The 13,051-nt window shown below is 41.0% G+C and overlaps 1 protein-coding gene across 18 annotated transcripts in view; it reads left to right on the top strand.

Moving 5' to 3' along the window:
* CAST (calpastatin) overlaps positions 1 to 13,051 on the top strand; it is a 128,621-nt gene that overhangs the window by 26,952 nt on the left and 88,618 nt on the right. For 13 of the 18 annotated variants that reach the window (XM_057493141.1, XM_057493197.1, XM_057493152.1 and 10 more), the window contains exon 3: positions 6,191 to 6,262. The exons of 3 other annotated variants lie outside the window; for them this stretch is intronic. In XM_057493141.1, coding sequence (XP_057349124.1) covers positions 6,191 to 6,262 — 72 coding nt within the window. Of the gene's footprint in view, positions 1 to 6,190; positions 6,263 to 12,735; positions 12,862 to 13,051 lie in introns of those variants that run through there. 2 more of the 18 variants (XM_057493190.1, XM_057493192.1) reach the window with 2 other exon arrangements.

Below are 13,051 nucleotides of genomic sequence, written 5' to 3'. Positions count from 1 at the left end.
AGAGTCAGTAATAAGAGAAACAATTAAACCTTTTTGACCCAGAAATTCCAGTTCCAGGAAGTTGTCTAAGTACATAATCAGAAGTGTATGTATTTTGTGGTTGTGTACTAGGATATTCATCATAGCTTTATTCATAATAATAAATTAGGGGAGAAATAAATGTACAGCAGTAATGATTTGAAGTTAAAGCACAGATGTGCTATCTGAGGCATCTTTAACACCGGGCATTGAAGAACATTTAATGACAGAGGGAAATGTTTATATTAGGTAAAAACAAAAACAAAAACATGAAAGACTTATACAATTCCATTTATATAACATATTGACAGCATATTGTGCATATTTTTCTATTTGCATAAAAATAAACAAATAACTGAAAGTATTGATTGGCAGGATTTGGGTAATTTACATTTTCTTCTTTCTATTTTTCTCTTTATTCTAAATGTATGTTTTTTAATCAAAGGGAAAAGAACAATAAACAGCATACACAAAGAAAACTAGTGGAAGAGGGTGCTTTAACAGTGATCAGAACTAAATCTATGTATCTGTCTGCTTAGACCTTAAAGAGAGAAGTGTTTTACATGTGAGCCTTTTTTCTTCAGAACCCCTAAGGGATAGCTAGGCTGCTACTGTTACTTGCTATTGTGTGTGTGTATGTGTACATGCATGTGTGCATGTTTGAGTAAAAGTGTACCTCAGATATAAACAGAGAATAAGGATTTAAGCACTAAGGCAGCTTAAAGGGCAAGGATTCTTAAATATTTTTAGTTCATGGTTCATTTGGAATCTGATGAAAACTGATCATTTCTTCTGAAAAGTACACACATATGTGGATACAAAAATACTCCAAAAATGTGACATAATATTTTAAAGAAGTTTGGAGGTACACATCATCTTCACTCAGGAAGGGGCAACTTTATCAAGTCGATGTATTTAAGAGACACTATGTAGTAATATTGTCCCAGTTGGCTTGTTGTTGATGTCTAGCATTCCATGGTTCGCATCTCCCTTAACCTTTGAGTTAAACATTGCCTTCCCCTGAGTCCTCTTTTAAATTGTAGGTATTCCTATGAGGGAAAGCTTATTAATCATTAACACCTTGTGACAAGTAGTTTGGCAAGAGGGGAAGAGAACTGTGTAAGCACTACTTTGCTGTAGATTTGGCAAAGGTAGTAGAGATCTAGAAATCATTTGCTACATACATATAGGCATCATATGCACACACACACACACACACACACACACACACACAAAACTTACAACCCCATTCTCCTGATGAAGAAATTGAGGCACAGCTTGATTAAAAATTCTGTGTAAGGTCACGTGGTTAGTAGTGGAGCCCAGAAATGACCCACTTTACAGAGTCTGTGCTTTTAACTAACATTTGCTTTATTTGTTTTAGAGTGCTACCTAAGACCAACTCCGTAGACTTTCTTCCTACTGTTGTCAGATTTTGTAACTCACTTCTCTAGCTCTCCTTTCCTTCTTTCATCCTTGTTTTGTACTTTCCTTTCATTCAAGAAGGTCATAAAGCAAGATTAAGTCATTCCAATTCCCAGAAATCTAAACTGTAAGAAAGCGTAGGACAGCCATTCCCCCTATGTGGATGGGAAATGTGGCAAAGAGGGAAGCTGTCACAGCAGGGGCACAGTCAGGAGAAAGACAGTGTTCTTCTATCCCTCTGGAGACTAGAAGGACTTGAGGTGACTTGGAGATGAGGGTGGGCACTGGGTGATCAGGAAAGAAACTCACTGAAGTGTGGCTGCCATAGAGTGTGCTAATAAGGCCATCGTGCATGGGACATTTCATTCAACAAGTGAATTCCTATGTAATGTTCTGAGTTCATGATGACTTACTCATTATGACCTATTTATTAGTGTTTCTGGGGCCAACCTATCCTATTTGTTACACTGTATCTATGGTAGCATGCAATTATACTTCTTTTGATAATAAAAGTAATGTATACATGTATAAATATTTATTTGTAGACTATTTACAACTGTCGCGTAAAGGAGCATTTGTTAATAGGAGTTAAGTTTTATAATTGCTAGTGTTTGGGGATCTGCCGACCCTTTTGGAAGACAATCTTTTTGAGACACTATTTTCCAATAAAGCATGTGTTTTCATGTGGAAACACTACTTCTTGTCATTTAATAGAATGTTTATTAAGTAATGGAACTGATTTGTTAACAAGTATGTCAAAACATATTTTAATGAGAGATTTATCCTGAAAACGACTACATCTCATCATGTTTAAGACACCACTGATCTAAAAATGCACTGACTAAAAAATTCTATTAAGGAAAAAAAACACCAATCTCTGACCAAAACTTTTGTATACTGACTTTAAGACACATCTTTACACAGAGGGTATGAAACAGGAAAGAAAATGATGAATCAATAAAATCAAATTCAATAGTAACCTAAAATTTATGTAATGTTTTTCATTGTTCAAATAGTGTTAAAACTAACTCAACTTTTACATTCAGAGCACAAAAGAGTTGTGTCTTCCCCTCAATGTTTTTTTTTTCACTAAAATCAATATTAACCAGTTTGATAGCCTCCCCATATTTACCAGGTATGAAATCTGAATAACTTTTGGTAGTTCCAAAAACTTAAACCTCCATTCAGAGGATACATATGTATTTTACCTCTCAGAATATTCAAATAATATGTTGTCATTTCTGAAGGCAGTTCAAGAGTGTTTCAAAATTATCTTAAACAATTATTTAAGCATGCCAGCTGCCAAGTTGAATCTTTGAGCATTTTAATGCTCATTTAATGCAAGAGTTCTTGTGTATTTGTGTGCTCAAAATTTCATCCCATATCACATCTGATGTGTTTCCTATAGATCATTGCAAGATAGAGAATCTCTAGCCTGCTCTTTCTTGAGGGTCCCTCAGGGAGTGCTTGCCATGATTTTGGTGGAAAGGGGGACCAGCTTCTTTTCCTTGACTTTGGGATAGAGAAGAGAATCACTTGGATTGGAGGCTGATTATAGTATATAAATAGCAAAAGCTCTTAGAAAATCCTCTATAGCCACTAAGACTCCTCTAGGCCCACTGGGGTTGCCCTGGAAAGATCTGTCTGCTCCATGGCTCTCCAGGGACTTGGGCTCTTTAGAGCAGAGATTTCTAACCTGTGGGTCACAGACTTGAGGCCATTGCGCATCTCACTTAATCCTCACTCTCTTCCTCTGAGGTATGGGTAGGGTTATTACATTTTTTTCAGGTGAGAAAATTAGTGTTTGGAAATGTCCATAAACTTGCCCAAGGACTCACAGCTGGCATTTGATGGAGCCAGGATTCTTGCCGCATGTATCAGAAGATAGGACCATTAGTCTAGAGAATGCAGAACCTTACTTTGCACAGTCATTAAGTCTCAGGATGATGCAAGGCTTCAGTTGGGTTGTTTCCTGAGATTTTAGGAGATAGTGACCACAGCAGCTCTTTGCCTGGCTCTTAGAACTTCAGTGTTACTTTGAAAACAGTTTTTAAGACTTGAGTTCTGATTCATTCAATAAACAGTTTTTATTGTAAACTACAACAGACATACAAAAAAGATAAGCTGTTAATTTTTTTCATGTCTTCCTGCAACTGCAGGTAGAATTGATCTAATTCATGCTCTCCTTATTGAACTTCTCTGCTCAATTGAGGTGCCTCTTTGTGGGTCTCTTGGTTGGCAGACTCTGAACCAGTTCTGGAGGCTGGGAAGATGCTTACAGTAGATGTTGTGGATTCACAGTCCATGGAAATAGGGCCTGTGTACACTCAGGAGTCTGCCCCTGAGCAGGAGAGATCATACAAATTCCCCATAAATGGACCAGACTTGGGGTCCGAGAGTTTGAGTCTGGAGGCGAATAAGACATGGAGGGCTACACTTCTGTCACTGTCTATTGTTAGGATTGTGGCCCTGTGGCACACTGACCTGCAGGAAGGGAATGACTCAGCCAGGCCTGTGACCTGATGTGTATGAAGGAGAGACAGGCTGTTCCTGATAATTTCCTTTCTGTAAAACTTTAGCAAAGAAGTGCTCATAAATATAAGAAGGGATGTGATTGGCTGGAAGGAAGAATCTGCTGAATGGCCTTTATGCATTTATGGAAATGAAGAAACATAATTTGACTCAAAATAATGAGTTATCATAGTATTGACATCCTCACTGAACATCTTAATCTTATAGAGACTAGAACATACATGTGTATGAGGGCAAATGCATAATTATAGACAAAAGAGCTTGTTTTGAGAGTTTCTGCTTACTGTAAGTAGATGAGTACCATTCTGTCTGAGCATATATCCAGCCCTTTTGCTTCTTAGGGAAAATGCATACCTGGCCCAGTGAGAGACGTGTCTAGGCAAGAGTGGGATTTCTAAGGACCCATGCTGGTGGGAGGGGGCTGGGGGAGTGAGGGTGAAGAAGATAACTACAGAACTAATCACAAGGTGATATGAAGCCAGAGGGCACTGAGAACTTTTCACCTGGAGATGAAGAAGGATTCACAAGGGCTAGGTGATATACAGAAAAGCTCAGGATGCAGGCCAGAGCTGGAAGAAACTGATGATCTCAAACACCAACTGCAGGGCCTCCTAAACCTATGTCACTTCAGACTACATGTCTTGATCCAGCATCCTGTTTCACTCATACCACATATGCCTGTGCCCACCATGCATCACCTGTGTACTAGTATTTTTCTGTTCCTCTGACCTCCTAAACCCATTCTTGTCTCTGGGCCTTTGCACATGGAACTCTCTCCACCTAGAATGTCTCGCCTCTCTCCTCCCCTATTTATATGATTGGTACCATTCCGGGTCAGCCTCACCCCACAGTTCCCTGGGCCATATGTGGTTTGTTAGATGACTGTGTTAAGCAGGCAAGCATTTCTATTTTAATAATTTTGCATATATTTTAATGCACTAAAAAAGTAAACTAGCACTTCAACTTCATGATCTCATGGACAGTTGCTTAAGACAGGCAGGCTTAATTAAAGTAAATCTATTTTTGAAAATACTAAACAAATGTAGTTATGGCCAATTAAAAAATACTATAGATGATAAACATATAAGCAAAGTTTGGGGAAAAAGATCCAGAGCCAGTACTTGTCATATTTTAATGTGCATATTGAATTAGTGTGCTGTTATGGAAATAAAGATTCTGATTTAGGAAGTCTGGACTGAGGTTGGGATTCTGATTCTTCAACAAGCTCCCAGTTGCTGCTGCTGCTCTGGTCTGGCAACCCTGTGATGAGCCACAAGGATGCTGAGTTGTGCTCAGTGTGTGTAGTTCAGGCTGCCTGTACCTTAGATTATCTCAACAGTGATTAGAGAATCTGGCCAAGATGCATATTCTCAGGTTCCAAGCCAAGACCTTCTGATTCACCAGGGTGGGGTAAAGCCCAGGATTTTACCTGCTTAATAGGTACTCTGGGTGTTCAGATGCAGATGCCCCCAGGACCACCCTGGGAGACAGGAGGAGCCTCTGGATAGCCAAAGCATATTGGGGAGCAGTAGTAAGTTAGTACACATGGTTATCGCACACTGATACCACTTAGAGCACTTACAGTCATGCTCTAATAGATGCTCTTGTTAAGGTTTATCATTCTATTATTATCTATAACTATTTTTCTGATAGAATAATTATATGGCACATGGTAAGTACCCAAACATTCATTATTATTACCTATATTGTTTTTAGCTTTTTGATGTGATAGCACTGTGATGAATATCTTTAAAGAAAAAAGGATTTTGCTTTTCTCTTATCATTCCCCTAAAATATATTTTTAGGTGTAGAATTGCATTGTTGATGCTTATTGCTAAGTCACCCTCCGTGGAGGCTGTATTAATGTGAGCTCTGTATAGCCCTGTGAAAGGATACAACCACTCCACAGTGAGTGATGTTGATTCTGGAAATGTGTCATAGTGGAAAATGGCAACTGCCCATGTGAGGATATTTACAGTTCTCCAAAATCATTGAATATTGAACAATTGAAATTTATCCAACTCAGTCTTTCTTTTCCATATTTATATAGTCTTCAGGCAAAGATACTAAGAATTAAAAAATATGTCCATTTTTTTGTGTGCATGGTATATTAGTCTGATTTTTGCTTGAGAAGTATTTGTATTGATACAAAAATTTACACCTGACTATATTAATATGTTCTCCCCCATTGAAATTAATCTTTTCTATTTTCAAGAAAAAAGCAACAAGCCTTGGGAGCAGTCAGCCCTCCAGAACCCGGGCTGGCGGAACAGCCCCGGCCGCCAAGGTCAGACATTTCCTGAACACAGAAAGACCCCAACTGTAGGTGTCGCACTATTGGGTGGGGTCTGCAGGGAAGGCAAGCAGGGCCTGTATATCACTGTACACTTTGAACAAAGTATCGTTTCTGTGCTGGAGTGGAGGGTGTGATTTCCTAATAATGATTTGAATGATTTAAAACATAGTAAAACTGTTTTTTGTTATAATTCTTCCTGACATATAATAGGTGTCCAATAAATATTAACTATTATAATATATATCTATAGATAAAATTGGACTTTTACTTATACTGTGAGTGGTAATATAATGTTCCCACTTCTTCAGAAAATAATTCTGGTTCTCTGCATGAGCATTGGCTACACCATGCTCTCTGCTAAGTGCTCTGTGTAATTTTTTTATGTAATCTGCTCATAGCCTTATAATTACTATTCCTTTATACTTGAAGAAGCCAGGGCTCAGAGATGTTAAGTATCCTTGACAAGATCACAAAGCCAGTAAGATGCAGGTGAGGTTCAAACCCAGGTTTCCCATTCATACAAGGTCCTTAACAGTGCCAGAACTCAGAAGCTCTGATTGAGCATTTTTTGATAAAGCAACACTTCAGAGCTTTACAACTTATAAAAATCACCAAAATGATACCTTTCAAAACAAGGAACTACAATTTTAGCTAATAGTTTTCAATATATGAAATAGTTATGTTCAGCCCATTTCAATTTATGGTCTTCTAGAGCTACGTCCAAGTTATCAGAAACTTTAACCTATTTCAGGACTATACAACTGTTTTAAAAAAGCAGTTTTCCTTGAAATTGGTGCCTCTCATATGTAGGTCTGTGGACTTTATCATATATGTTACTTGATTGATGGAGAGGTAATATTTTAGTGCCCCTGGAGCCCTGGGTGCTCTCCAAGCCCTAAAAGATGCCCAAACCAAAACTGAGCTGAGAAATGAGAAGCCGCTGGGCACAGAGTTCAACACCATCCCGAATTAAGACTTGTGAGCATGTCTTTTTCAAATCTCCCCTCCACCAGTCATTAAAAGGGTACAAATTATTGAAGGAGTATGAATTTTAAACACAGTGGTAACTTAAAGTTTGGGGCCACCAGAAACTCAAAGCTGGGGTCTGCACTTTTAGCCACTCTGTTACTGCTGGTGGCAGCATTGATGCTCCCTGGGGGAAAGAGGCCTACTGTGCAGCCAAGAAAATCTGTTTCCTCTTGGCCACTTATTTTTGGCAAGTTTACTTAGCCCCACTGAGCTACAGTTTCCTTATCTGTAAAACAGGGGTAGGACTTCTCATCAGCTCTGCTGGGAGGCTTAAATGAAGTAAAATACATAAAACACTTTGCCCTGAGTTTGGTATTTAGCAGGTGCTGAGCGAACATCATCTCTGCCGCAGTTACTGCCGTCAGTCCTCCTCTCTGCTGTTCGGAGGTCTCCAGCTAGAACAGATTTCCCAAATGCGTCCTGTCTTTTAGAGTATTAAAACCCTTATTTCACTTATACTTAACTATGCCTCTAGAAATGGCAAGTCCCATTAACAAAAACACAAACCAGTGAGATTCAGTGAATCATTTGTAAATGGTTTCCAGAGTTGCTATCATCTAAACTCTTGGAGGCGCTGTACAATGTGGAAAGCCACACCCAGTTTGTTTTTGTTTTTAAATTAGTTATAAGAAATAGTCCCTTTTTCGTCTTTTTTTTCCACACAGAAAGTTACCATCCAATCATTCAGAGGCAGTGTGGAGAAAGTGAAGGTTCCTATGGCCAGGATGCTCACCTGGCCCTACTCGGCTTAATCACTACACACAGTGGGCAATTTGTTGTTATTGACTTTATATGAAAAGCTCTGTCCAGTGCTCTGGGAGACACAGCAGCATGGCTGCAAGGCTGTGCAACTGTAGGTGAGCAGAGACTGGAGTGGTGTCAGCACTGAGGACAGAGACTGGGACGGCTACAGGGGCAGAGAGGCCCAGAGAGATACCGGTTTGCTGCATGCAGACTCGCTCTGAGTGGACAGGATTCTAGTGATTGACCTGCCACTGTGGGAATACAGTTGGGTATAAACCCTTTTACCCCTAAACGTTCCACTGTCATTTTTTTTTAGTCTCAATGAATCTATAATGAACTTGTCCAGGGCTGAAACCCATTGTCAAGACAGGTAGAGTGTTTATAAAAAATTTGGACCTCTTCCCCAAACCCTTCTGTCTCAGGGAGCTAGGGCAAGGGGAGACAACTAGGAGGTGAAGGCATTTCAGCCACATGTTTGTTGTTTAGTATTAGTAGCAAACTTGACTTTCTCTCCTCATCTTCTAAAACACTGTTGTCTCCCACCCGCGTTCTTCTCTCTACCATCCCTCTTTCTCACTGTGGTTTCCTGACTTGCTTTTCTTCACCAGTTTCCTGAATATTAGTTTCCCCAGGATTTTATTTCTTCACTCCTTTCTTTCTCATATATTTAACTTTTAGTATTGTAAGAAAAAAAGATGTGCACATATTGTACTTACTGATTTCTTTTGATGCCAGATTGAAAGGGCTTTAACTTAGTATCATCATCACCTAAAAAAAAAATCATTCCCATTAATCATTTCAAAAAGCTGGGGGTAATAGCATTTGTGACATTTAGAGCCTTTTACTATGCAATTAATTACTGTAACACACACAGGCAAAGTGACCGAATAAGTTACATGACAAAATAGTAGATGTAATTGGCACTGAGAATTAGTCCTGATTTTCTTGATTTGACACATTTGAGTTAAAATAAGTGGTAATTTTACAGTTATTAAGAAAACCTTAGTATCTGTCTTGCCAATGGGTTTCAGCCCTGGACAAGTTCATTATGGATTCATTGAGACTAAAAAAGAAATGATAGTGGAACGTTTAGGGGTAAAAGGGTTTATACCCAACTTTATTCCCACAGTGGCAGGTCAATCACTAGAATCCTGTCCACTCAGAGCAAGTCTGCATGCAGCAAACCGGTATCTCTCTGGGCCTCTCTGCCCCTGTAGCCATCCCAGTCTCTGTCCTCAGTGCTGCCACCACTCCAGTCTCTGCTCTCCTACAGCTGCGCAGCCTTGCAGCCATGCTGCTGTGTCTCCCAGAGCACTGTACAGAGCTTTTCATACAAAGTCAATAACAACGAATTGCCCACCGTGTGTAGTGACTAAGCCGAGCAGGGCCAGGTGAGAATCCTGGCCACAGGAACCCTCCCCTTTCTCCAAAGTGTCTGTCTTAAAAATTAAACATTTAATTTGAAATGCCTAAGGTATATATTAGAGAATGGCTACCATATATTGCAGAACTGTCTTATGAGAATTCTTAAAAAATGAATAATCATGTACACAAAAAATATCATTTCTGCCTTTCAATACCAGGCTTGGAAGAGCCAAAGCACTTACGTAGCATAGATAGTTCTAACTTAAAATAATTATTGTAAGATGATCTGTGCTTAAAGATCAATTAATAATGACAAGTAATGAGGCTGCAGAAATTATACAGGCTTTTATTAAAGGCAGTACAAAAATAGTTGTGATCCATTATCAGTTGTGAAGTTGTATTGCTGGCAGAGTTCTCAGACAGTTTCTGTTGTGACCCCTCCTTATTTGGGCGAGGAAACTAAGGTTGGAATTGCATTAAGAATGTCTCTGCTGAAGACCACAGCCATTAAAAAGATAAAATTGGTTAAGGTTATTAGTTCCAGTTGGAATCCACTCTGATTAGTTCAAGCAAAAAAGAATTTAAGGATAGCAGGGTAGCTTGTAGAGAAATCCAGAAGGCTCCCCCAGAAGGAATCTCTAAGTGTCACAGCCACCTATGGGAGCTGCTGCCACCGCAGTTCAGCACCCATCACATTTAGGAGCAGACGCCAGAAACTCTGCCCCTGCCCGTCATGAAGACTGATAATCCATATCATAACACAGATTCCCCAGTAAGCAGTGGCCTCTTCATGTTGCTCACCTCCACTCTCATTCTTGTATGGACACATCTTGATTGACCAATGAAGGTCACATGCCACAGTCATGCTATAAAGGCATCTGGGCTTGTGAGGTTTCTGGATTCTACTTTGGGAAGGGGCATATTAATTAGGTGAGAAATGATTAACATGTAGTGAAGGTTTTCAAATGTGTGGCCTGATGCCAACTGACAGATACCCACTACAGAAAGGAAAACTGGAGAATTACCCAACTGAACAGGAAGGAAAATCACTGGTGATAGGTTGTTCAGCAGCATTGGGTCTTTGAAACAGAAGATACAACCAACTTTTCTTGAAGCCTAGAAGGGTGAGGATACGTGAAGGAAAAAGCACCTTAAGAAAATACTTGGTGCTTTTGGTCCTGGTTCTGCCATAAACAGCTGTGTTAACTTGACAGCACAGCTCTCCTCTCAGGGGCCTACTTTTCTCATCCATGATAGGAGTGAGGGGCTGGTTACACGCTGAGTGTGCATTGCAGTTATTTCAGCATTCCGGTCAGCCTAACCCCACAGTTCCCTGGACCATGTGTGGTTTGTGACATGACTGTTAAGCAGGCAAGCATTTCTATTTTAATAATTTTGCATATATTTTAATGCTCTAAAAAAGTAACCTAGCACTTCAACTTCATGATCTCATGGACAGTTTTGCTTAAGACAGGCAGGCTAAATTAAAGTATACCTATTATTTAATATATTAAATAAACATAGTCATGGCCAATTAAAAAATAGTATAGGTAATGTACAGATAACCAAAGTTTGTGAAACAATATCCAGAGCCAGTACTTGTCATATTTTAATGTGCATATTGAATCAGTGTGGTGTTATGGAAATGAAGATTCTGATTTAGGAAGTCTGGACTGAGGCTGTGATTCTGATACTTCAACAAGCTCCCGGTTGCTGCTGCTGCTGCTCTGGTCTAGCAACCCTGTGATAAGCCGCAAGGATGCTGAGTTGTGCTCAGTGTGCGTAGTTCAGGCTGCCTGTACCTTAGATTAGCTAAACAGTGATTAGAGAATCTGACCAAGATGCATATTCTCAGGTTCCAAGCCAAGACCTTCTGATTCACCAGGGTGGGGTAAAGCCCAGGATTTTACCTGGTTAATAGGTACTCCAGGTGTTCAGATGCAGATGCTCCCAGGACCACCCTGGGAGACAGGAGGAGCCTCTGGATAACCAAAGCATATTGGGGAGCAGTAATGTCCCTCTTCTTCTCTAAGGAAAGGAGCCCCTTTTCTACCTGTTCTTGCAGGATAAGAATCTTTGGAAAATTTAGTTCATATCATGTAATAACTTATCTGTACTCCTCAGGAGCACAGAAATACTCGTCTTCATTGAGGAAGACATGCTGCCTAACACTGGCAGGCATTGGGACCCAGGGTACATCCTTATTGGGGTGTGGCCCGAGTAAGTCACCTGGTGTATTTGTGTCACAGGAGAAATGAATGTCAGTGAAACCTAGATGAGCAGAGATTTAGTTTAAAAAGTAAAAAAGGAAAGAAAGTACTAATGATAAAAAAGGAACTTTAAAGTTGTATTTCTTCAAGAAGAATTTTAAGGACAGGACCATCTGCTCAGGGAATTATAAAATTAAATTAGAGTTGAAAGGGTTCTTACTTCACCAGCTTTATTTAACAGAACTAAATGAAAAGTGAGAAGAAATGAGATAGCTGTGAGGAGCACCTTGCAGGGGAAGTCAGAGGGATCCCACTTGCTTTGACTGCCCTGGGGTGTAGGATACAAAACTGCGCAGGTGAGCTCAACGCCTTTTTCATGACAGCTGTCTGTCTGCTCTGGCTGGCTGGGTGCAGCACTGAGTCACTGCTCAGCTGTCACTACCTCGACCTGAGGTCTCTGTTTCTCAAGGACTGACACCACCTCCTCTTCCACTCAAATCCCAAGCTGGGTGTCGGGCCTTTGTTGTGACTGGTTTGTGGCTTTGGGAGAAGTTGGCTTTTGGTATTTCTTTTAAAACTCCCTCTTTTATCTCAACTCCATCATTCACTCTGTTTAAGTCGGCATTCTTCTATAAGAAAACTCATTTGCTTTCCCTCTGTTTACTTAATGTATTCATTCACTTCCAGCAGGGTGCACTCATGGATTCTTATTTTATCCAATGACTTAAAATCCACTTTTACTTACTTTGAGGTTTTTAGTCATAATAATTTATAAGTAATGTGCATTAATTCGGTAGAATTCTGACTCTGTTAAACTGCTCTTTTAAAATCCATTATACAGTTTGAAATGCATTTGTGAATCCCTGGTGGTGGTCATTATTAATTTGCTTTATAGTTTAAAAAGAGATTTTGCGGGGTGTGTATTTGCAAGAGCCCCCACCCTTGCCCCTCGATTTGGTAGAGTCAGGGTGACGGCCCAGGGGCGCAGGTCTCTGCCGCCCGCCGGCCCCGTGCCCGCGGCGCGGCCTGCAGCACTGGCAGTGGGAAGGTGGAAGTCGGGCCTCTCCCCGCCACCCGCCGGCCGGAGGTGGCTCCTCCCTCCGCTGAACCCCGGGCGGCGCCGCCGGGGGAGGGCGGGCGCAGCCTGCGTGCGTCCCGCCCCGACGCCCTCGCGGCTGCGCCTGGAATGCAAACATCCCGAGCTCCCAGCTGAAATCTCTGGGCCCGGGAGCCGGACGCAGAGTGAGTACCGATTTCGGCCACTTCCCTGCAAGGCTGCGTCTGCTTCCCGGGCGAGCAGCCCGCCCGCCGACCGCGGGCGCGGCCCGGCCCCTGCCCCTGGCTTCCCGAGCTCGGACGGACCTCTTGGCCCTGAAGACAGGTTCCTTTCCAAACGGGTTCTAAGTTAAATTGTGTTAACTTGTCGGCCCCT

The sequence above is a fragment of the Manis pentadactyla genome, chromosome 2, assembly GCF_030020395.1.
Source record: "Manis pentadactyla isolate mManPen7 chromosome 2, mManPen7.hap1, whole genome shotgun sequence".
Taxonomy (NCBI): domain Eukaryota; kingdom Metazoa; phylum Chordata; class Mammalia; order Pholidota; family Manidae; genus Manis; species Manis pentadactyla.
Note: the sequence above shows the minus strand (reverse complement) of the source record. Positions and strands in the feature narration are given on the sequence as shown.